This window comes from Emydura macquarii, unplaced genomic scaffold (genome assembly GCF_026122565.2).
Source record: "Emydura macquarii macquarii isolate MOO-44397 ecotype Brisbane River unplaced genomic scaffold, CSIRO-AGI_Emac_v2 contig_3530, whole genome shotgun sequence".
In the NCBI taxonomy this organism is placed as follows: Eukaryota; Metazoa; Chordata; order Testudines; family Chelidae; genus Emydura; species Emydura macquarii.
Window position 1 is genome coordinate 3,407,207 of NW_027133667.1, and position 26,195 is coordinate 3,433,401.

At 41.2% G+C, this 26,195-nt stretch overlaps 1 protein-coding gene across 5 annotated transcripts in view; it reads right to left on the bottom strand.

The window, feature by feature from the left end:
• TRIM24 (tripartite motif containing 24) overlaps positions 1-26,195 on the bottom strand; it is a 117,306-nt gene that overhangs the window by 24,365 nt on the left and 66,746 nt on the right. For 4 of the 5 annotated variants that reach the window (XR_010917642.1, XM_067536071.1, XM_067536073.1 and 1 more), the window contains exons 4-12: positions 23,040-23,176; positions 22,191-22,303; positions 21,001-21,115; positions 20,052-20,198; positions 17,730-17,847; positions 10,220-10,485; positions 4,876-5,043; positions 3,289-3,468; positions 115-250 (exon numbers count right to left, since the gene is read on the bottom strand). Coding sequence is in view for 4 of the 5 variants with exons in the window: in XM_067536071.1 (XP_067392172.1) it covers positions 115-250; positions 3,289-3,468; positions 4,876-5,043; positions 10,220-10,485; positions 17,730-17,847; positions 20,052-20,198; positions 21,001-21,115; positions 22,191-22,303; positions 23,040-23,176 (1,380 nt within the window). In the remaining variant the exon portion in view is untranslated. The remainder of the gene's footprint in view (positions 1-114; positions 251-3,288; positions 3,469-4,875; positions 5,044-10,219; positions 10,486-17,729; positions 17,848-20,051; positions 20,199-21,000; positions 21,116-22,190; positions 22,304-23,039; positions 23,177-26,195) is intronic. The other variant, XM_067536072.1, reaches the window with a different exon arrangement.

A 26,195-nucleotide genomic window follows, 5' to 3' on the forward strand; every position in this document is an offset into this window, starting at 1 on the left:
AGAAGGCATGATTAGAATACATTAAGTTGATGAATGGGAATTTGAAAACGGGGAGTAAAATGTCTAAGTGGTGGATTCCCCACTAAACCATTTAAATAAAGTTAATCGCCATACCCAAGAGGCCTGGAGATGGCACTGATGAATTTGGTGACTGGACAGTTCTGTTTGAAGGAGGCTTTGGCTGGCTTTGATCCACAATAGTATCTTTCCTCACAATGTTATCCAGTGTAATGCTTGCTGAACAGTCAATCTAAAAGATGAAAGAAAGGTGGTTATTTAGACAGAAATAATGTGATCAATATAGCCATCTTATAGACTTCATCTTAGTATGTATTTTACATCCTCTTTCCACATGCTCATTTATTTCATTTAATTAAAAAAGAACATGCATATATATACACACACGCACAAAATTCAAAGAATTAATTCAGGAATTATCCAATAAGCAATCCAACATGTTCCACATGTGCTGAGTACATTCTAGCCAGGGGCCAAGCATATTCAGTAAAAAGGTGCAGTGTCAGCTAAGTGGTTCTGTCTTTTCAAACATGACACATGAGATCAGAACAATGAGACACCTGTTTTAGAGCAAAGATCGTCCCAAATATAGGCGTTCACATGGCCCTTTTTGTAACTGGCGTTGCAAGGTATTTACATGCCATATTTGCTAAACATTCGTATGCCCCTTCATACTTCAGTCACCATTCCAGAGGACCTGCTTCCATACTGATGATGCTCATTAAAAATAATGTGTTAATTAAATTTGTGACTGAACTTTTTGGGGGAGAATTGTATGTCCTCTGCTCCATTGTTTAACCCGAATTCTGCCATATATTTTGTGTTATGGCAGTCTCGGATAATGACCAAGCACACGTTCAATTTAAAAAACACTTTCACTGCAGATTTGACAAAATGCAAATAAGGTACCAATGTGAGATTTCAAAAAATAGCTACAGCACTTGAACCAAGATTTAAGAATCTGAAATGCCTTCCAAAATCTAAGAGGGACGAGGTGTGGAACATGCTGTCAAAAGTCTTAAAAGAGCAACACTCTGATGAAGAAACTACAGAACCCGAACCACCAAAGAAAGAAAATAAACCTACTGTTGGTGGCATCTGACTCAGATAATGAAAACGAATGTGTGTCAGTCAGCACTGCATTGGATCGTTATTGAGGGGAACCCGTTATCAGCATGGAAGCATGTCCTCTGGAATGGTCATGATAAAGCAGTGGTTCTCAGTTTTTGTATTGGCAGTCCCTTTCACATAGCAAGCCCCTGAGTGCGACCCCCCCCTTGTAAATTAAAAATACATTTTTTTAAATATTTAATTCTATTTTAAATGCTAAATTTATAATCCTATTGTTTAAAATGAATTTACCTTTTTATCACTTTCTTGTTTTTTTCATTTTCATTTTCTCGCTTTTAAGACAAACGCATTTTTATCGAATTATTGTTATAAGCAGAAAAGGTTGGTTTTTTTAATAGTTACTGTTTAATACTGGTGGGTACAAAAAAACCGTTGTCAATTTCACTTTTCACAGCAGACGTAGCACCCCATTGCCACCCTTACTTCTGTGCTTCTGCTGGCAGCGGCGGCGCCTTGCAACCCCCACATTATAACTTCATGACCCCAAGGGGTCGCACCCCCAGTTTGAGAACCCCTGTGATAAAGAGATTGCCCTGCAATACTTGAATGAGATTAATTGAAAAATACTATTTCTTTTATCTTTTTTACAGTGCAAATATTTATAATAAAAAAATATAAAGTGAGCACACTATACTTTGTATTCTGTGTTGTAACTGAAATAGATACATATTAAAATGTAGAAAAACATCCAGAAATATTTATAATTAATTTAAATTGGTATTTTATTATTAACAGTATGATTAAAACTAATAATCGTGATTAACTTTTTTTTATCAAGTTAATTTGTTTTGAGTTAATTTCTTGAGTTAACTGTGATTAATTGACAGCCCTATTGAAACACTAATACTCTAAATCAGGGTGCTTGGCTAGAAAACAAATCGGTTTAGGATCATACTTTTCTAAAGCATTCACACATGACACTCTGCAGCTTGCAAATTCATTTGTAGCAGTTACACTGACCTTTAACACTGACATGAGTGTGATGTAACTACTGTGAAGTGCTCAGAAAAGTACATTATATTGTTCTTCATCACTACTAATATAGTGAGGTATCTAATAGCATGAACTCAGTGAAACACAAGTAGAACAGAGCTGCTGCTAGTATTATGCATGCAGAACAGTGTTAAATTATTTCTTGTCATGGATTCCAATGACATGTTTATGATTGCAGTGTGATGTGTTGTGTGTGTTAAGTATCTTAAAACAATTTAAAATGATGGGATAGCACAGTGTAATGAGAACTGGATATCACAATGCCACTGCCAATGTTTTCAATTTAAAAAATAAAAGATAAAAAGGCTATCCAAGATCTGAGAGCAACTCAGAAGGACCAGAAGACAGGAGGAAGAAACAGGGATCAATAGCAAATTATCACTATAAAGCATGAAATTTCAGTTATTCATAAACTGTTGAAAGCTGTTTAAGTGTACTTTTCTTCTTTTTGACACAATGAAGTAGATAGCTTAAAGCTCAAAATCTTTAGTTTGCCTCTCTGATAAAGATATAATAAACTGAAAAGACTCAATGTATTCCAGTTCAAAGTCTATTAGATAAGAAACAGCAAGATTATGACACCCATTCCTCTCCTGCCACACAAAATTTGTGGGAAATGAGCTCCTAACCTCCATTCCTACAGATAGGGAAAAAAATACTGAATGTGCTGACAAACAAAAACTACTTCAGCCTAGCACTGTATATTAATATCTACATGGGACAGACTTTCAATTATATAGAAACCACAGAAATATAGTACTGAGACCCTACATTTATAACACATACTATCATGTATTATGGGTATTGAGGACCAAAGCTGAAGAAACTCATTTTTTATTGGCAGCAACTGAAGAAGATGACAGATGAAGGTCAGTAGGGGTCTATATAAGAAGAGTAAAATTGCATTCTTCATTGTTATTCTTCTTGCCAGTGCTAAACCCCTTAAAAGGAAGTGCCTCCAGAACAGTGCTGGAGCATTGTCAGGACCGCGTAGGAAAACCTGAACTCTTGCTTTCTATAGTGTACCAGTTTGGTAGGTAAAGAAAGAATTTCAGTCTCGAAGACCTTTCCATAGATCACCTTTTGCAAACAGTAAATTCACTTTATAATGAAAGCTGTAAACCATTGCTCGTGTGTTACCCTTACATCAGGAAGAGAAGGTAGGGTATAGGAGCTACCCACTGGAGAACTCAGATCTATCACAGGTGGACCAAATGTCTTCCCATCATACCCTGCAGCACTAGTAACTGTGGGACTGGAAGGGGTGGATGTAGTGCTGCTTGCAGTTGACTGGGCAGCTGAGGCTTGTCCACTGCTTATCTGCCACTAAAAAAAAGATAGTCCAGAATTCATCATTGTTCTTTTGTACAGTAGAAGACATCTATCACAAACTGAAACCAACATTTGAACTAAGCAAGCAGCAACACAAAAGCTGAGTAAGTTGAAATTAGAATTTAAATTCATATTTGCTTTGTAGCTTCAAAGTCTCAAAACATGACTCACTAGAAATGGAAAAAAAAATAAGTAGGAGAAATGTATGAGATTTTTTTTTTAATTAAAATTTAATTTAATTTTTTCCCTGTTAAGAATACGTATTAGTATTCATATGCGTGAACATGAACAATGTTGTCAAGGGATATAATAGTTTTAGTGGAATAAATGCACAACAGACAATGGGCTGAATGAAAAGCTGCTCCTCTATTTATAGTTCTGTAAACTAGGTTACTGTTAGTTAAGTGGACAGCGGAATGATGTTGGGGTTCTTTTAATGATTTAAGAGGACTTGTAAAGCAATCCTGATCTTCTCTTTGATTCAGCTCACCTGACTGTGATAGCTATGGCGCTATTATTCCATTTCTTAGGTCACAGACCAGTTTTTCATTCTTCCTATGGTGGCAAGATCATCTGCCCTCTTTCCTTTTAAGCATATGACAAACCTTAAATTGTTAATTGGTGTTTGTCTCATTGAGCAGCGTTGGTTAAAGTGTTGGTTAATCAGTGTTTGTCTCAGTGAGCAACTAGAAAGTACATGAAATATTCATTCTTACCCCCACATTACTGCTTATCAACTGGGGATTGGTCATTTGCAGCAGAAGATCCACAACGGTGGAATTTCTTTCCTTTCCTAATCTGTAAGAGTCCAGGTTTGGCAAGCTCCAGAGCATACTGGTAGCTACAGCTTTTTAGTCAGGCTTTTGCTTGTTTACTGGTGCAGTAGCGGGGGACGGGAGAGGGGAAGAGTTAGAGGGTAGGTTTTTCTACTCTGCTGTCCCAAGGACTGCAGTGAATAGAACGTGTGTTTGTGTTAAGTTTTGCAGAAGTCATAGTGATAGATACAAATAAACATAAGCAAACATTTAAACCTTAATTCACTCAGGTTACATCTACACTACAGCACTTGGCGCTTGTGGTGGAGCTCTCCCATCGGCTTAATAACTCCCGCCTGGAGGCGGTAGCTATGTTGGGGGGAAGAAGCTCTAACGGTGTTTAGGTCAGTATAATTTATGTCACTCAGTAACATGTAATGTAGACCAGATCTAACTTTTCCTCTAGCAAGAGCAGCTGGAATGGAATGGACTTGACAATTCAGTCCATTCAGCTCTGGTCATGAATTAGACAGTGTCTATTCTCTGTAAACCCATACTGGAAATGTAATGAATGTAAAGTATAAAATAAATATTCCTGGTGTTCAATTTTAATTTTTGGGTGGGAGAGTAAAGAAAGAAAGTTTACCTGTTTAATAGCTTGCTGTGCCAAAAACGCCATTTGTAATGGATTGGGCTTTATTGTTGGTCTTGGTATATTCTGGTTCTGGGGAAGCCTCATTTGTTGAGCAGGAAGAATTGATCCATTAGAGTTAGAATTGTGATTTTGAAAGTTAATCAGTTGTGGAGGTGGCTGCTGGAAGAGACAGACAATATCCTCAGTTAGTTGTCTGAGGACTGACACCAAACACTCGAGAAAAAAAACCCTTTCCTAAACTTCCCATTTAAACTTTTAAAATACATGACCAACAGACAGTTCTAAACTATTCACTCAAATGTAAGATGAAATCAGATATCAGCATTGATGCCTCGTAGCAATTAAGGTAACAGTAAAATATAAACAGTTACAATTAATTATTCTGACCTAATCACTGGGGAAAATTGTGTAATGATATGAAAAGAGGAGGTTGCTTACCTTTAACTGGAGGTACTTTGAGACATGTGGCACCTATCTGTATTCCACTGTGAGTTACTCATGGACACCATGCACCTGGAGAATTTGAAAGCAGCGTCCACTGGTCTGTATATGTGCTCTGGCTCACTTTGTGCCTCCAACCAATAGGATAAAAAGTGGCATGGACCGACCACCGCTCCAGTTCCTTTTCGACCGCAAATCAGATAAGATCCAAAGCATAGGGGAGGGAGGGTAGGTAGTGGAATACAGATAGGGACCACACATTTCAAAGAACCTCCAGCTACAGGTAAGTAACTTGGAGTTACTTGGAGTGATGGTCCCTATTTTATTCCACTGTGAGTGATTGACAAGCAGTACCTACGTAGGAGAAGGGTTAGATGATAGGACTGAGCAGACCACCACCATCCAAAAGGAGAGAGCAGAAGAGTCCTGCACCAGTGCATAATGTCTTGCAAATGTGTGAACAGAGCCCCATATGGTTGCTTTACAGATGTCCACGAGGAGTCCCTCTTGAAGAAATGCCATGGTGGCTGCTTGTGTTCTGGTGGAATGAGGTTAGAAAGCTGACAGGAGTAGAATGAAGCCAAAATTCCGTTTGGGGGTTCTCTGGGTGGAGGTGGCGTGTCCTCTGGCTCTTTCTGATATAGTGACGAACAGTCTTGGGGATTTCTTGATTGGTTTTGTTCTCTGTAGATAAAAAGCCAAAGCCCACCAAACATTGAGGGAGTAGAATCTTCGTTCCTCTGCAGAAGCATGCGGTTTTGGGAAGAGCACAAGTAATTGAATGGATTAGTTAAGGTGAAATTCTGAAGCTACTTTAGGGCTGAATTTGGGGTATAGACAAAGAAATCTTATCCTTATGGAATTTGTCTATGGAGGATCTGTTATCATTCCAAGTTAACCACCACCTCCTGCTGAGGTAATGGCTACAAGGAAAATGATCTTTATGGAAAAGAGGGACATGGCATAATTAGCTAAAAGTTCAAAGTGGGGCCTCATGAGTACTGTGAGAACAAGGTTTAGGTCCCACTTGGGAGTAGCTTCTGAATAGGTGGGAAGGTTCTTATTAGGCCTTTCCAGAATCTATTGGTCAGTGAATATGTGAAGACCGAGTAGCCCTGAAAAGGTGGATGGTATGCGCTGATCATTGCCAAGTGAACTCATAAGCAGCTGATGGACAAACCTGATGTCTTCAAAGACAGGATACAATCCAGGATGAGAGGAATATGTGTAGACTGTGGGAGAATGCCTCTTTGGTGTGCTCAAGAAGAGAAGCATGTCCATTTAACCAGGTAATATTTTCTACCACACTCCTTTTTACTATTAGAGAAGATGTCTTGTACAGCTGTGGAACACGAACATTCTAGGGATGACGCCCATCCAAATACTTAGGACTGAGGTAGGGTGGACATGGATCAGGGTGCTTAATCTTGCTGTTCCACTGGGTCAGGAGCTCTGGGAATGTTGGGAGGATTGGTGGTCAGGATGACATGCGTAGGAGGTTGGGAAATCAGAACTGTGTGGGGCCAGAAAGAGACAATCAGAACGACCAGCTCTGTCCTGCTGGATTTTGCATAGAACTCATAGCAGAAATGGTAGTGGAGGGAAGACACAGCTGCACTGGTCCAAGAAGCAGACCATGGTCTTTGGAGTGGCAACCTACCTGGAGCAATATGTAGTACACTTCCTGGTTGGGAGGCAAACAGGTCTCTGGTTGAGGTTCCCCATATAGTGAAAATATTGTGCAGTACTAAGTCGTGGAGTTTGCGAAAGAAGTGGTTGAGGTGGCAGAGGTCGAGGATTTGTTTCCAACTATCCTTTTTGGGATGCAGGTCAAATAAAACCCTCTCCCTTAGTATTAAGGAGGGATGTATTCTATCGCTTCTTGCTGCAGTAATGTGGTCACCTCTTGTTTGACAATACTCTCATCAGAATGGTCCCCCAAAGGGGTGGGGGCTGCCGACGTTTTGGAGAAGAAATGAATGCAAACTCTATTGGATAGTCAGGGTAGATGATGTTTAGCACCCACCTGGTCTGTTATTGCACTCCAGGTGTTGAAAAAGAGTACTAGACAACCCCTAAAATGGTATTTCATGGCTCTCAAGCTCCCATCAAAAATAAAGTCAAGCCAGTGGCTGAAAATGAGATGACAAGCCTGTTGCAGAGGGTGTAGAGAAGCTGGATTTTTGAACCTTCTGTCTCTTACATGATGGTTCAGCAGTATTTCCTTCAGAGACCCTATGATGTGTCTATATTTGACTAATGGGTGGTGCAGCGTCCTCTTAGGGGCAGGTGTGTATATCCTCAGCGAGTGGAGGGTAGCTCTGGAATCCTTCAGGGTATGAAAGGACTTGTCCATCTTCCGGTGGAAGTGGTGTGATTAAGCAAAGGGGAGTCGTTGGTGGTATTCTGGCCTCCCTAGGGAACCCTGATACATGGAACCACACCTTGTGCATGACAATTGCAGTAGCCATAACTCTAGAGGAGGCATCAGTGGCATGGACTGAAGATTGGAGTGCAGTTCTGGCTATCAGTTTGCCTTCATCTATCAAAGCTTGAAAACATGCTTTGTCCTGTTGTGGAAGGCAGGCAGTAAACCTCACAAACCTGGCATAGTTCAGGAAATCATTTAACCAATAGTGCTTTGTAATTGGCTATCCTGACCTGGAGGCTGGATGATAAGACCTTTCTTCCCAGAAGATACAGGCATTTGCCCTCTTTATCAGCAGAAGTAGAGCCAGGATATTGCTGTCTAGCTATTTCAGAAGCAGCATAGACCACCAGTAAATTGGGAGAGGAGAGAAAAATATTCTTGACTGGCACATAATAATGCTTTTCCATCCCTTTGGGGGTAGGAGCTCAGGTGACAGGAATGCACCAAACTGTCCTTTAGTTAGCTTCAGTATAGCTTCCTTAACAGGGGTTTTTGTTGGGCCAAAAGCATGCAAGATGTCTAAGAATTTGTCCTGGGAGTCTTGGATCTCCTCAAGAGTAATCTGAAGCTCTCCAGCAACTCTGTGGAAAAGGTCCTGGAACTGCCAGAAGACATTGGGTGTGGGTGGGGAGGGGAAGGGGATATAGAAATCACCACTTCATCCAGGGATGATAGTAGTTTTGCTGGTTCTGGAGGAACCACGTAATGTTCCTCATCTTTTGATGGATCAGGGGTCAGAACTGAAAGTCCCCTTAGAGGGGAGGCCAGGGATGACTCCCCAGCAGATTGAGTTGACTTTGCAAGGGGGCACTGATCCAAAGGCTCCCATTACAGCCAATAGGAGGAACTGAGAGGTGGTTGTGGGGACCAACATGGCATGAGGTGCCAGTAGTTCACAGTTAGATGAGGCAGAGGTTGGGCCCAAACAAGTGCAGGTCTTCTGGGTGTTGGAGGACACACAGGATAAGCAAATAGCAGTTAATCGGGTGGCTCAGAATCTCCCAAAGAGGAGGCTGATTCCAATTCCAGTGGCAGTATCATCGGTGCTGTTGGAGGAGAGATGTATTCTGCATAAGGGACAGGTGATCGACTGCTGGAAGGAGTTTATTATCCCAGAGACATTATCCACCTGGAAAGAGAAGGACCTGATGGAGGAGGGGATTCCAGATCTGGGAGAGTGAAAATGTCTTGTATGTTGGCAACAGATTCAGATCTCACCAGCGTGAAAGGAATTATGCTTGTTCGGGCCACCAGAACCGTTGAGAAGGATGGTATCTGAAATTGGCACTAATCGCACTTCGTTTATGCCAATGGATCCCAGATTTTGGGAGGTGCCCAGGATGACTGTACTGACAGAATAGTCTAGTACAGAGGGTGCCCAATGCTTATGGGCTTTCTTGTTGTGCCACTGGGGCCTGGTACATCCTAAGTCTTCATGCACCAAGTTGGTGGGTTTGCTTATAGCAAATCAGACTTCTTTGAACTGGACTTAGAGGAAGACTTAGTTTCATTATTATGAGTGTGCTTGCTATCTTCCTGACAAGACCCCACCATGGTGTCTGTGGGGAGGTCAATTCTCCCACAGAAGGTGGACTTTGCAGCAGGAAGCGCACTCTTTGCTGAGTCAGGCCTATATACTCTAGGGGTGGTTTCCCAGCCTGGATGAGATTGGGGCCACTTGGTCTTCTCCATGAGATGTTTGTGAAGATAAAGTTCCTACCCTTCTTGGGTATGGCTGGGGAATGATAACAGTTATTGCATCTTACTGCGATGCGAGCTTCCCCAAGGCAGTACAAGCAGTCACTGCTGACTGAGAAGGATCATGAGCAGGAAGCACAGAGTTTGAAGCCTGGAGTCCTGGGAGTAGTTTGGTACCCAAAGGGGATACTGGGCCAGGTGGGGGAGGGAGGTGAGATTCCTCTGGGTTTCTTAGATTACTCTAATGCTAAAACAGTAACAAAATCATTAAAACTGTTAAAACTATTTACAAACTAGATTATTCTTATTTTGTAGAACAAATCTGAAACTATGGACATTTAAAGGCTCCAATCTGGACCATGCAGTGGTGAGAAGGAACTGGAGAGATGGTTGGTTCGCCCAGCCCTTTATCCCTTTGGTTGGATGCACACTGTGAACCAGGGCGCACGCTCAGACCAACAGACCCTGCTTTCAAATTCTCTGGCTCCAGGCATATGTGTAACCCACAATAGAAAATAAAAGGCATCACTCAAAGAAGAAGCGTTCTTTACAATGCTTAGAGATTACCTGGAAGTTCTAGACATATGAACATGGAGGTCTGGGAAAAAATCCTGTAAATACATACAATATGGGCTTCCTTATAATTATAATATGTGCTAAAGATAATTTCATGGAGCAGCAATTTCACTAGAAGCCACCCTGTTATCCTTCCATTAGAACCAGTACAACCAGACACGTCTTCTCTCTTGAACAATGCTAGTTTACCTGATGAGAAGTAGGAGCATGATGCATGGGCCCTGGAATTCTTGGGTTTGGTAGCCCCATTGGGCCTGCCCTGCGTTGAGCCTGCTGTCTCTGAGCCATGACCTGCTGCTGCATGTGCTGAAGTCGTAGTTGAGCTAAACTAATCTGTGTTGGGAACTTAGACAGTTGGTTTGAAGGTAAGCCACTCTGTGGCTGTAAACTTGGTTCCATCACAGGACTCTTGGGCATATGTGGTGGGGTTTCTTTATCTTCAATTACCAGAGAACCTGGTTAAAAATAAAAATGTGTTTTAATGTTCACCTTACTGTTTAGGAGATGTGCAGAGTCTCATCATTTCCCTCCTTTTGTGTCATCAGGTCAGCATTCCTAATTTGAAAGGATGGGTAAACAATTCTCTCCAGAATCAATGGCAGTGGCTGCAGAATTACGTGCATTATTGTTCTATAGATAACAACGAGAGTCTTTCCATTACCCGGAAAGCTCTGGGTTAGCTAATCTGTTGAACTGAGATACTTAATGCTGTGATTTCATTTTCTTAGATATATTCTAAAACAGCACCCATCACTAAGTTATAACAGCCAGTTAGCCTTCAGATGTTATCACACTGCCAGTAAAACAGTCCAGCTAGTATTCTAGCCAACTCACAGCTTCAGGCCTGAGTCTTCATATACTAAGACTACTATAAGATATGGTCTATGGCCTCCTTATGTCTGATCTTTCTTTGGGAAAATATATGTCCTACTCAACCTTGACTCGAAAGCTTCAATGCCTGGAGGCTTCAACTTCTGAAAGCGTGTAATCATTTAAACCATGGAGACACAACAAAAGGGGCCAGGGCTAAATCTTTATTATTCATTAAACCATTCTAACAGCCTTAAACACACAGGCTCCCACATGGAATTCCTGCTTCCATTTCAGTATTTCTCAGACTTTAAGGAAGCAGAAACCAACAATTCAAAGGCATATCAAAAGAGAGGTTTCCTGGAAATAAAGAAAAACAGCTTTTTTTATACTTATTCACACACTCATTAACATATGACTGCAGGGTTCGCCCCTAAGGAAAAATACAGATACACCTCTTTTGTGATTTCTTTCCCAAAGATAGGTAGAGGCAGGGAAGGGGAAAAAAAAAAGTTACTAACTTGTCCTGTAACTCTTGTTCTTCAAATGTGTTGCATGTATCCATTCCACTTCAGGTGTACTTGTGCCCATTAGCTGCGAGATGGTATAAAGGGTGGAGTCACTCCCCCTCCCCCCGCCCCCCGTCATGGAATGGACATGTGCACCAAATCTCAAAGAACAATAGCTCCAGAATAGGTTAGTAACAGTTTTTTCTTTGAGTGATTACATGTGCCCATTCCACTTCAAGTGACAAGCAGTTCAATCTGAAGATGCACTGGAGTCTACCTGAATGATTGTAAGACGTGTCCAAATCTGGCATCATCTCTAGACTATTGAGAGATGGCATAATGAGAAGCAAAAGTATGTACTGATGATGACTAAGTCGCAGCCCTACAAATGTCAGTACAGGCACATGAGCTAGAAACGCTGTAGAGGCCACATGAGATTGCACTGAATGTGCCAGCACCCCTTTCTGGCAGAGTTACATTGGCCATGACCTCACACAAATGTACACAGGAGAAAATCCATAACAAGATTCTGAGATGAGACTAGAAGATCTTCATCCTGTCTGTGACTTGCCACAAATAGCTATGAAGATGATCTAAACAATTTAGTCCTGTCCAAGTAGAATGCTAATGTTCTCTTAATATCCAATATGTAGAGTCTCTCCTCATCCTTATCAGCATGAGGCTTGAGGAAGAAAGTTGGTAAGCTGCTATGTGATTGAAGTAGAAGTGAGAAACTACTTTGGATGAGGGCATAATTCTATCTTGTCCTTGTAGAAGACTGTATACAGTGGATCAGATACCAGAGCTCTGAGTTCAACTACTCAGCAGTTACTTCACTGAGGTAATTACCATCAAAAGGCTACCTTCATTGAGAGAGAGAGCAATGAACAGATAGCCAGAGGTTTAAAGGAAGGACCTCCATTAGTTTTGCTAAAACTAGGTTTAAGTCCAAAGAAGGAATAGGATATAGCCTATCCAGACCCTTTGAAAGCCTGATGAACATGAGCTTGGAGAAAAGAGTGATTCCCAGTCAGAGGGCAGAAAGCCAAGATAGTTCCATCAGTTCACCTAGCAGCTAATAGCAAGATCTTGTTGTTTCAGGTATAACAAATAGTCCAGCATACATTGTACTGGAGCCCAGATTGGGGAAACCCCTTTTTGCTGAAATCAGATGGAAAATCTCTTCCATTTCAACAAGTAGGCACACTTAGAAGTTTTTCTGTTATTCAAGAGAATGTTTTGTACCTCCTTTGAATAAATCTCCTCCTGAGGTGTTAACCAGGAAGCATGCAAGCTGTAAAGTGAAGGACCTCCACTTTGGGATGGAGGAGGCAACCATGGTCCTATGAAATCAAGTCTGGGTCTGGTGGTAGTACCAATGGAGTCCTGGCTGAAATGCTCAGCGGAGTGGAAAAAACAAGACTGGGGAGAGGCCACACCAGTGTGATAAGTATCACTCGAGCATGGTCCAGTTTGATTTTTAACACCATTCCAGGTAGGAGTGGAACCTGAAGATATGAATGAGACTGCCTGTCCAGGGAAACAGAACAGAGTGCGTCAGACCCTGGACTGTGATCTGCTTGTGAACAAAACTGATGTCATTTTCTGTTGGTACAGGTTACAAACAGGTCTATATGGGGAACCCCCAAACTTGGAAAATTAACCTGACTATATGTGGGTGGAGAGAGACCACTCGAAGTGACTGGTGAAAGGCCTACTAAATTGATCATCCAAACTGTTCTGGACACCCGGAAGGTGGGAGGCTTTGAGGTGGATTGAGTTGCTGATACAGAAGTCCCAAAGCAGCAATGGCTCTTGCAAAGAAGTGTTGATCTGGCCCCTACCTGTCTGTTCATATAGAACTGGGCCACTGTATTGTCCATAAGTACCAGTAAATTCCTTCCCTGGATATGGGGAAGAAAAGTGTGGTAAGCTAGATGAATGGTTCTCAGCTCTTACATTTATGTGGTGAACTAAATCCTGGCCAGGCCATAGCCTTGCCTCTGAAAAGAATTCAGGTGGACCCCAACCCACAGCAGAACTGCTCCTAACCAAAGTCAAAGTAGGTTATGGAGGAATTAAAAGGAACAACCACACACACATTGGATGGGTCTATACACCAGTTCAAAGAGGATAAAATCCATGTGGTCACTCAAACTACCATGTCCATAAGATGACAAATTGGAGAATACATCAGCAGGCACAGCTCCACCAGTTTTCTGAGATGAAGCCTGGCACGCTGAACCACGTAAGTACATGAGACCATATGCCCCAGAAGCCTGAGGCAATTCTGAACTATTGTCGTATGATAGGCCTTCAGGTCTAACAAAATGGCCAGCATTGTCTAGAATCCTGTTTGCAAGAGGAACATCCTGGCTTCCGTAGCATCCAAGACTGCTCCTCTAATCTCTATCTTCTGAGCATGTGAGAAGACAGACTTTTCCTCTTTGATCAGTAATCCTAGCAGGCCGAAGGTGGATTGGATCGTGGTCACACTGGATACTACCTGGCTCTTGGACTGGCCTCTCACCCACCCGTCATCCAGGTGTAGAAACACTTGATCTCCTGATTTCTTCAGGAAAGCTGCCACCACTGCTATCCACTTGTAAAAATGTGTGTGAGGCCACAGACAGGTCAAAAGGCAGTACTGCAAACTGATTGTGGGATTGGCCAACCATAAATCTGAAGAATTTCCCGTGCCTTTGATGTACTGTGACATGGAAACGTATGCCCTTTAAGGCAAGGGAAGCATACCAGTTGCCAGGATCCAGGGAGAGCATAATGGAAGCCAGTGTAACCATGCAAAACTTAATTTTCTTTAGATATTTGTTGAGCTCCTGAAGGTCCAGTATGGGTCTGAGACCTCCTTTTGCTTTTGGAATTAGGAACTAGTGAGAATAAAACCCCTTTTCCTCTGTGCAAAAGAGGAACTTCTACGGCTCCCAAAAGGAGGAGAGACTGTACCTCCCCAAAGGAGATCTTCATGGGAGTGATCCCAGAAAAGAGATGGGGGACAGAAGTGGTGGTGGTGGGGGGGGGGGGGGGGGGGGGGGGGAGATGTGGAAAAACTGAAGGGTGTATCCCAATACCATCATGCTTTTAAAACCCACTGATCTGTCAAGAAATGGATCCAAGCACTTAGGAAGTGGGATAATCTGCTGGAAGAAAACAGAGGTAGGAGAAGCTGGCAAACTGGTAAACTGTCCTCAACAAGAACGTCAAAATGACTGCTTGGTGTTCCTATGCAGTCTGGATAAACTTATAGTAGACGAAAATGCAGGAGGCATTCTTCTGTAATTTTTTCCCTTTCTTTGTAGGCCAGTCCTGATGGTGAGGCATAAAAAAAGCATAATGATGTGGCTACTGCAGATGGAACTGCTGCTTCTTTGGGAGAAGTGGAAATACCCAAAGACTTGTACATAGCCCCAAAGTCTCTTTCAGGCTATGAAGCTTGTCAGTCTGCTCTAGAAAAAGTGACAGTTCCTCAAAGGGGAAATCTTGAATGGTTTGTTGGACCTTTTGGAGGAAGATCCGATGACTGAAGCCACAAATATCTATGCATCATAACAACTGACGCCGTGGCTCTGGCAGCAGAATCTGCAGCATCCAATGCAGCCCGAAGAAAGGTCTTGGCCACCATATTTCCCTCACCTACCATAGCAAGAAACTCTTGCTTGGTCTCCCCCTGCAACTTGTCCATGAATTTTAAAATATTGTCCCAGAGGGAGAAGTTATAACACCCCTGCAATGCTTGCTGATTAGCAATTTGGAGGTGTAATCCTGCTGTCGAATGTATTTTTTTCCAAGAAGATCAAGCTTTTTTGCATCTTTTAATTTTGTGGAAGATGCCTGCTGAGCTTAGCGTGCTCTCATTAGAATCTGAAGCTACCAAGGACTCGAGGGATGGAAAGGCATAAAAGCGTTCAAACCCCTGTAAGGTAACATAATCCCATCGCTCAATCCTTTTAGCTCTAGGAGGTATGGAAAATGGCATTTGCCACAACACTTTCACAGGCTCCAGAATATTCTTATTTAGGGGGGTTGCCATTTAATGCCCCACAGATCCCATGTTATCAACCAATCTGTGTTCTCCTGAACTACTTCTATCTGTATGTCTAGGTAGGAAGCCACACTTTTTAGAAGGTTCTGGTGAGATGTTTCCTAAACTGCCGGTGATGCTGGTACCGAGAGACTTAGATTGTGTGCCACAGCATATGCCTCAGGTATTGATGGCACTGGGACAGTCTCTTGATTCTGCTGAGTCAAACATGGTGTCACCTTAGAGGTCAATCTCAATGGGGCTGGAACCAGCGTTGGAGTCAACGACCCTGCCTGATTTGCTATTTGCAATGGGGGAGTGCCTCTGCATGAAGCACACACTAGCCTCCTTTCCAGCTTGTTTGCTGGACTTCAGTGCTGGAGACCTACATCTCCTGAACGCCAGGTCCCTCAATACCAGCTTACAGTGTCTCCTCTTCGGTACCAGAGAAGATCTGCGTTGAGACACCGTCAAGAGAGGGAAGCACTTTTAACAGAAGCAAACTCACTTGGTGCATGCTCTAAAAGGGGATACTCACAGGGTAGGTGGAGGGCTGCCTCCATAAGGAGCTTTAGTCTGACCTCCCTATCTTTTTTAATTCTGGTCTTTAAGTCCTTGCAGATTTGGCACCTGTCTCTGATGTGAGCTTCTCCTAGGCTCTTCAGGCATCTGGAGCATGAGTCACTGATTGGCATTGATTTCTTGCATCCATCACAAGGCCTGAAGCTGAGGGACTGAGGCGTGCCTCAGCTCTGGGCTCTAATACCCCAGTGGTGGGAACCAAAGAGTATACTACAGTATCCCAGCACAAGGAAACTTAATAGCAAAAAATTCTGCTAAGAAAACTACTAAACAAGTACCCACTATATACAAGACTAAACACGGGAAACACTTGGAACAACAAGGTAGAATGCTCTGACAACTGTCCCAGGCACTAAGAAGGAACTAAGGGGGTTGGGGACAGCTCTGCCCTTTACACCATTGCACAGCATCATGAAACAACAGAAGGTGCATGCACAGCTCTGATGGGTACTGTTAAGAGAAAAATCCCTGATGCTAGTGCACTTTGCACTCATATACCTGAAGCGGAATGGACATCTGCAATCATTTGAAAAAGAATCAAGTACTGTTATTCAGTCCTGTGAAAAAGGATATTGTCATGACAGCACTCTTAGACCAACATTTTCCCTTCCCCCTTCTTTTTGTTATAATGCAAAGCTGGTTGTGACTTTGACCAAAGCCCAAAATGCCTGAAAAGTACATCCAAAAACCACTCTCCAACAAGACGACGGAGACAGTGACAAAAAACCCACAGACACTGAAAATGGAAGGGAGGCATGACCAAAAAATCATCACATTCCTCAAGATAGAGGCTATCTAGCCTCTAATTCCTGCTCCTAGCAGGCAAGTTCCTATGTTGCTGGTCTTCAACAGACTGAGCATGTACACCCAGTCAATCATACTGAACAGGCTATTCAAAGCTCTCTATCAGTGTGTATAAGCACTATAGAAGCCTAGCCACTAGCAGGTTGAAGAGAAAATGCAAATACCAGTCTGAAGGTATTGCCTACAGAGTGTGGTACAGTAAGGGTGGTCAATCTTTGCTTGATCACATCTGTTAACAGTATGACAATAAGCAAAAGCAATAAAGCGAGGGAAGAATACCCAACTCCAACAGAAAATTAATACTCAAAAGACTGTTTTCTGTATCTGATGTATTTTCATGGTCATTTCCCTGCCCCTTTCTTTTCTTCTAATCTCCCCACCCCAGTTCTACACAGCTTATACCTCAGCTTGCTAAAACCAGTTGGGCACTGCACTTAATTAGCCTTACTGCCTGGAACAGCAGCCAATATGGAGTCAGATAAGCGATGCACATTAGAGAATTTCTGTCCACCAAAGAGAAATACGCTGAATGATATACCTGGAAGGCTGTTCAACTGACAAAACAATTTTTAGTAATACAGTAGAACCTTAGAGCTATGAACACCTTGGGAATGGAGGTTGTTTGTAACTCTGAAATGTTCATAACTCTGAACAAAACGTTATGCTTGCTCTTTCAAAAGTTTACATTGATTTAATACAGCTTTGAAACATTACTATGCAGAAGAAAAATTAGGCTTTCCCTTTATTTTTTTAATAGTTTATGTTTAACACAGCACTGAGCTGTATTTGCTTTTTTATTTTTTGTCTGCTGCTATCTGATTGCGTACTTCCAGTTCCAAATGAGGTGTGGGGTTGACTGGTCAGTTCGTAACTCTGGTGTTCGTAACTCTGAGGTTCTACTGTACCACCAGTTTCTAAAGAAGTTGATAAAACACAAGCAAGAGCCACATCATACCTAGATTGAAAATATTTTGAGCCCAGAAGCTAGGATCACAGTGAAACTGGACAGTGGTGTTAGTCACTGGTGAAGCATCACACCTTGCTCGAAGGAGATACCGTAGACGATATGTAATCTAGAACAGGAAAACACCTTGTACAAAACAGTTTTTCTTCTTCTAGGAAAAAATCCTGATTAACTTGTACTACTTTCCTATGGGACAACAACAGGGTTTTAAGTTTATCATAACAAAATGTCTTGAATTGTGGTGAAAGGCAAAGAAGTTTAGCAACCAACTAAAAGCAGTGATTTTCAATTCCCCACTTGCCCCCTCCCCAAAGTAATTTTCTATACTCATTAATTACAATACAAGAAAATAAGTTTTTCCAGCTTTAGAGATATTTACGCTTCCCTAGATGACTGAATATAATGACCCAATATATTTGTAAATAAATGTTGTTCTTTATGTGATCATTCCTTTTCTGAATGTCCTCTGTCTCACTTCTGTGTCAGATCTTATTATTCTCATCACAAAGGATGTTATCTCAGAATAAAATTTTCTGTCCTTCTGCCCCTTAAAAGAGAATTCTCATACATTAATTCATTTCTTTGGAATGCACTAATATCTTAGGGCTTTCCTAAAGCCTTAATTTCAATGGTTAGATTGTGTTTACAGTTGGAGAGAAAATGTTATAAGAGTAGAATACATCAGATCAGACAATTAAAAATTCAGTTTTTATTAAGGAAAAATGTGAAAAAAGCCCAAGAAAACACAAGCAACGACTGATCTATCAGTCCAAGTACTAATTACAACATAATACAGACAATTTCAGACAGAAAAAGCTGGCCAACTCAACACACCTATTCTTTTTGGATTCCTCCTAATCCCAATTTCTCTCAAAACTTTTCTCCAGAAAAGTTTTACTGAAGATGTCTCTTAAATCTCCTATTTGAAAATGTGTAGCAAAATGTATATATTAAAGGGGGTGTTGAACAAGTTGCCACCACTGCCTCTTTGAATGCAGGCAATGCAGGGTTCCTATGGACACTGCCAGTAGCAGGTGTACTCACAGGATTGCTTTATCTTTAGTTCATGTTCACTTGAAGTCTGTAAACTGCCTTTGGCATATCTGGCTCTACACATGGTTTTTATCTAATCAACACATGACAAACTGTTAGCTACTACAAACAGTCACAGTAGCTAACAATGTTTTGCTCATGCCAGAAGTCTAGGCTGGCACGTGCATGTCTTCTTCCAACCTGCTCAGCCTATTCCTTTTTCTGCTTCCTAGCAGCAATCTGTGTAATTAAGTTGGCTAGGTCCTGCTCCTTCCTAGCTCTGTGTGGTAGGATATTCCATAGTGCACAGCCTCACATTTTGCTCTGTACAGGTGTATGTCCTCTGGAGGTTTTCAACAGGTACAGAAGAGTCGGGCGTCCAACTTCCAAACTTCTTTGGCTTAGGCAGGAGCTGGGCACTTAACTTCTTTTGTGCTTTGAATGTCTCCCTCTATGCCTTTGTTGAGGCATGATGGGATAGCTGCCCAGAATGCATGGATACAAACGTGGTTAGGAAGCCTGGTAGATGTGGATGAGCAAACAGTTGTGATAGCAGAAAAAAGATTCTGCGTGGACATAAATGGAATTGTGTTATCTATAATTGTTTAAATGCCCATGCCTCTAATAATTTTTTTTTAAATCACAATTGTACTTGTAATGTAGCAGGATCTTTGTATCTTTGGGTCTTGGTTTCTGTTTTGACATTAAAGAAGTGTGGTTTTATTGAAGTATACACAGACCAATCTTTCGCATCACTATTTCAGTCCATCAGATACACATATTCAGACTTGAAAGTTTGCACCGAGGTCTTAAAACCTTCCAGTGGAAGGTTATATTGACTATAGGGGAGCCAACATGTTAATCTTACATTAAAAAGCTATATCTACATTCTGTATTATGTTGGATCACCTCATTCTCTGAGCTGAAAAAGTTGTGCTAATGGTATGAGTACGTATACACACAGAGATGCTTCATCCTAAAGAGGCTAATAGTAGTGTTTCATACCCTTCCACAGCAGTGGGACAATCCCTACCTCAGTGAACAACCTGCAACAATACAAATTTTCAGGAATAAATCCAGGAGGAATCAGAATTCAAAGTTTTAATATCCTCCTCAACTTGTGCCTTTGTAGGAAAAATGTATATTACAACTTGTACCATAATATATAGAAGTAATCAACAAGATTAATTCCTTGGAGTTCGTGAAGATGCATAAAATTCAATTGTTTGACTTAACTATGGCCCCTTAGCAACTAAGAAATGCTGTTTTTTCTACCCTTACCAGGCGTTTGCTGTACAGTAATGCTGTGCTGCTACCACTGGAAACTGCCCACTTGGAAAAATTCATGACATGTTCCAGCTGTTTAGAAAGACCTGCCACTTCCTGTTGTTGCTGCAGAAGCTTCATCCGATGGTCTTTTGACAGACTCTGCAAGGGGTAAAGCACTTCCCGTTAAATTTTCTGAAAAGATTTAAAGAGTGATTCTATACTCTGAAAAGGGACTGTAAAACTGGTACACTCTTACTCAAGAAATCAGCCCACTGTGTGTATGCAATTCCCATCTTCTTTCTTTAGTGACAGAAAGAAGTTCCTACTGCATTTTACTCTGTAGTAGTGCTTAGATAGGGTTCCCTCACAGACTATTCTCTCCTACTCGTAATTACAATGAGGTTGGACTACCAAATTTGAGACATCTCAACCTCATGGTCACAGTTTTCCTGCATCATACACAGATCTGACTTCACTGCACATCCCATCTTCTTCTGCTTTGTTATGAGGGAGGGTAGCCCTGATTCAAGAAAACTATATATAAACAAGAATTCAAAGTTACTGGCAAAGTAAATTGCCATTTCTGAAATATTTTCTTACTTGGCCCTATCTGAAATTCCCTCATTAAGGGGTACTCTACATGTAACTCATGCTGAAAGATAGATTTTGCTGCATGACTGTTGTCCACTTTCAGAGACCTCCGTGACATTTTCCAGCTGCCGATCCCAGCAGCTCCCAGCCTTCTGCAGCGGGGCTCAGGGTCCCATCCTCCCCTCCTCTTGGGCTTCAGTACCCCCCTGCTCCCATCAGTCCCATTTTGTCAGTTATTTTCTAGTAAAAGTCAAGGACAGGTCACAGGCTTCCATGAATTTTTGTTTACTGCCCGTGACCTGTCCCTGACTTTTACTAAAAATAACTGACAAAATCTTAACCTTACATATAATCTTAGAAGTGAATTTACCTCTAATTGATGCAGCAAAGCTTTTCCCTTTTTGTTTATTTCTACCATCAGTGTAAATATGGCAACTTTAATGTCCTGTTCCACCTGCTTTTGATTCTGATTTGCTTCAAGGATTCTGCAAATAAAGAATAAATATTTAGAAAATTAAATTCTTTAGCACAGTGTCCTCAAGAAATTGCCACAAAAGCGCATCCTGGCTCAACAAATGAAATGACTTTGTTGCACAGAATTCAGTGGTTTCCTACTCACATGCATCCAATAGTATACATATGGGATCAGATATTGCCATTAGCCAAGAAAATCATCAGGAAGAGTTGGTTTAAACAAAACAAAAACAGAACAGATTTAGGAATGTGTGTGATCTTGGTGTAAGTCTGAGAAATTCTTATTATATGAACTAGAAAAGTGGGACACATTTAAGGTAGGGAGTTTTATTGATAAAAATGAATGATTGAAATATTCTGGATTTTAATATTCTCTTAAGCCTTTCTGGCTGGGAATTCAAAAGTCTCCATATGTCACAGGAGTTCATGATCTCATTTTTTTCCAATGTAAAAAGTATCTCCAGAAATAAGATATATAGCAATGTAGCAGTCTTTGCATTTCTTTTTATTGTTTTTAATGCACAGCCTGAAACAATACATTTGCCAATGGGGAGTCGTATTACTGCTTGAGCATATGCAATCCTAGGTGTCAGGTCTGAACCCTGATCATATTGTTATTCCACAAATGATCTTCAAGTAAATCTGCCACATGCATTTATTTACAAAAACCTGAGCCATAACATCTCATTTATATGAGTGATATACATCATGAAAAACTAAATGGAGGTATGGCAGGGAGGAGATACCGCAATTGCCTTAAAAAAGTCTCTTAGCAGCCTGCTCATCTGAACTTGCCCTCCTGCTGTCCTTGAAGTTTGCAGGCTAACCAGAACAGTTATGTAACCAACATCATGTTGTAAGTCAAAATATGCAAGGATCACCACAATTAATTGAAAACCTTATATAACAATTTCATATTTCACTACTGAAAACATTTTGGAAATTATTTCCTTTTGGAAGTAACAAACAATGGAGAGATTATGTACCAAATCCATTTAGGAATACCTTAATTTGAAAGCCTTGGTAAGTTAGGTAACGAGCTTATGTTCAGCGTATGTCAATATTATTTAGCAACATGATACATACCTGTTTTGGATCTGCTTCCCTGTATATTTTATATACTTAGTCTTCTCCATTAGCTTGGTGATTAGTGTATCAATGATCACTTTCTGGTTCTGAAAAGCTTCTTCTATAAACTGGTACCTGCAATAATCAGTGACAATGTACTATTTAAACATGAGCAAGAGGTTTGAGCCACACTTACGAAAAAATAGGACTGCACTCCAAGCAGCATCACTCCAGTTAAAAACATTGCTTAACACAGAGTGTACCATCAGGAAAGCCCATAAAAAGCAAATACTCCTGATTTGTAAACTATTTTTCTTGTGTAATTATTTTCTTCATGGATATAAGGAGTATTAGTTTTTGAGAGAGTCATTAAAGTGACATTTTAAATTTACTCCAGTAAATGCTCCTCAGAGAGCACTGAACATTCTCCATTTCTGAAATGTTTTGGTAAGGTCCTCTTATACAACCATCCTATTCAAAGGGCAAACTGAGAAAGTTATATGACTATATAGTTAAAAGCAAAGGGGCTAAGTTATGTAAGGGCTCTTGGTTTGAAGAACCATATAACAAAGGTTTCCATCTAATTAAACTGCCAATAAAGGACGGTCTTGTGGTTAAAGATCACAGGGTTAGAAGCTGGAAGATCAAGATTCTATTTCCAATTCTACCACAGGCTTCCTTTAGCAACATCTTTCAGTCAGTTAACCTCAGTTTATTCATTGACCTTTTTGTATTAAAAAAATAATTTTGCATTTTAGCAGGAGTCCTGCTCAACAGTATAGCCTAGGCAAAACAAATCAGAATTTATTCAACATCTTTCATAAGGAATCTGCTACTAGTTGCATAAAAACTATGTAATTTACTTAGGTACCTGTGCTCTTTGTGTTCCAGTAACTGGCAGTCCCGGCATGTAAGTTTATCACAGGTCTCACAATAGAGCTTCAACTGTTCCTTTTTGTGGTAAGGGCAGAAAACAGGTCGCTGACTGTTCACACCAACTGCCTCTGTAGAATAAAGAAGGATTACAATTTCTATTAGCAAGTTGGAGTTTAATAGTTATTGGTTAAGGTGTGAGTGAGAAATTGGTTAGTTTCCTTGTCTCCAATTTTGTCTTCTCTGAACAGGAATCCACCATTCCATCTTGGAACTGTTGGATTTTTCTGCCTTCAAGCCTTGGAGGCAGACAAGAGGTCTTCTCCCTCTCCAACAATTGGAGTGCAAACATATGAAATGCTGAAGCGATGACCACTTCAAGCCAAGGAGGCTGAAAATTTATTTTATTTTGTTGTATCAAGTGTCTTCATGGGAGAACACCCTTGAAGGATTCTGTTCATCCAATGCTGCCTTTGGAGATAAAACAGGTCAGTTTTATCTTGTGAATTGGACCCTTGAGCAGCTACCCTGCAAGTTCTGCCCATGAAATAGTTGTATCCCTAGTAAATACATTTTTCAGGAAGAAGCTTGGAAGATAGTGGCCTTAATCCACCTAAATGAAGAAAGGGGTGCAGAAGCAAGAACTACCAATAAAGCATTGGGCTTCTCCCACAGTATAATTCTATGCATGCTGAATTTTACCATTCTACAAAAGCTCTAGTGTGAAATTATTTTTTCAGGATGAGAGAGGATTTAAGAACAAAGAGGACAAGGAAATTGACTGGCTAAAATGGAAGGTCAAATTTCTCTTACAAATGAAATGGGGCACTTACACTTTTCAACCACCTTATCTTAAAGTTTAAAGACACTACTTGCTGCAAAGAAACCCCAATATATGCTAATGCTTTTGGTGTCATGTTGGCTCAGAATAAGAAACATTTGAGATAGAAAAAGACAAGAACATTTTACTGGTGTCTCAAAAGGTTTAGTTAGTGAGAGTGTGTAATACCTGATTGAGGCTCCATTGTTTCAATTGGGCAGTGGACTAAGAGGTCTTTGAAGTGATGCTGCTTTCAGAAAATAGAAAGTCACAGGGCCAGTCAAATGCCCCTTTTGGCCATTCACCAGACTGCTGTGTGGAGATCCAGCTGCTGAATACCTAGGTGTTTTGAGCATCCAGAGTCTTAGAGTCCAGGCACTGCCTCTGTCTTGGGGTCTATAGGCACACACTCAGGATCCAGATCCTCTGTCTAGCACCCTGTCCTGACACCTCCACAGTCAAACTGCCTAGCCCATTACCAGTGAGTGCTGACTCCTCAGACTCCACCTTCCCCCATACCTCTTTTCCAGAATGTCAACTGAGAGCCTTCTGATTTACATCCTCATGGGGACACGTGGTAGGTGTAACACTTACAGACTTTGTACAAGATTCTAGAGGACCACTGCTCTTTACGTAACAGAGAAAGCAGAATACACATCTAGAAAACAGATATCCTGAACACAACACCCATTCCTTTAGCTTGCCCTTCCCTTGGGAGTCCTTGACAGACTGACTATCTGAGTTCAAGTAAGTAAGGTTTTCTCCCACCTCTTCAGGCTCCTGCAATAGCTTCTCTCTAACTGAGCTGGTGAAAATGGTCAAAGACCCCGAATAGATCAGCTCCTACACTATGGATTATAAAGCATCTTGGAGGGAAATTTCTTGGATTAGAAGAGCTAAAGCCTCATTCAGAAGTAAGTTTTGCACCTGACATGATGGAGGTTAGACAGCTCCAGAAGTGGATAAACATCTATGGATCTTTTATTCAACACAAAGAATCTGGAGTACATACTCTCATGATTGGGACCAAGATTATTGCTTCAAGGAAAAGAACATACCACAGTTCAGAAACCCTCATCTTTTTACACAGTTTTGAATTAGAAGAGGCAAAAGGCAAATTGGTGAGGGTGGCTCTTGGTCTATGAGAAGACCTTGTCTGAAAATCCTTCCTGTCACGGGTAAGTGGGCCCAAACCAGCAGAGATTATTTTGTGGAGAATCCTCTTCTGGAGAGGCCCCTTTGGGAAGAATTTCTTGGCCCCCGTGTTTTAAAAGGAATGAAAAGATTGTTGGTTTTGTAAGGACTGGAAGTTGCAGCTGAGGTGTGTGGAGAAGAATCTGGTGATGTCACAAGAATCACTAAAGAGGAAAGCAAGTGTAGGAGGGGAATTCTCGTCCTCTTTTGACCTTTATGGTGCTTCTTTTTCTGAGTACACGAGAGAGAATGGGTGACATTGAGAAGTATTTGAGCAGACACCATACATGTTTTGGCACCACAAAAGCCATGGAAGACAATTCAAAGCCCCTTTTAAAAAGGTTTTCAGTCTTATGGTCTACAAAGTCCATTGGAGAACTCAGCCCATTAAATTGGGTTCAAAACCTTTTTTAACCTGAGAGGAATCCTGACGAAGTTGAAAAAACAATCTATCTTCAGGACAGAAGAAAAGGTGATCTTATCAGACTGGATTTTCACAGCGGCATAATTAATGGACCTCTTTTTGCCAGGGTAGGAGTCAATTTTCTCAAAAGATGATGGTACAGGGAGACAGATCTTTCTACTTCTTCATCTTAAGGAGTCCTGACTAGGAGAAAGATTTGGAGGAAAAACATGTTGCTGGTTCACCTATCTTAAAAGTGAACAGATCAATTCCTCTAAGACTTCTAAGTGTTTATTAGGTGATGGGTTATCTAAATCACCAAAGAGCTTCTGCGGAAAGCTTGGTCACTGAGCATGGAGTAAATGATGGGGGAATATCATCAGCATACCCTGTAGAGGGAGCTGAAGGCAGATTTGCACTGGAAACAAAACCACTTACCTAACTCAGACTCAGGAAAGTCAGGGAAAAACCCGTAGTTCCAAGCCTTACAAAGCAGTGAATTCTCATGACAGAGAACCAACTATTAACTGGCAGCTCTTCACAATATCTTGATAATGAAAGAACATCATTCACATTTCGTTGTGCTCAGCTCACCCACAGACCCTGGCATCAGACAGCTCAAGGGATTGATAACAGGATACAGAATCTTTCACTTCTTGCTCACTTGTTAAAACCAGACAAAACCAGTAGTAACCAAAAATTATCATCTAACAGCTCATCAGTAAGCAATTCT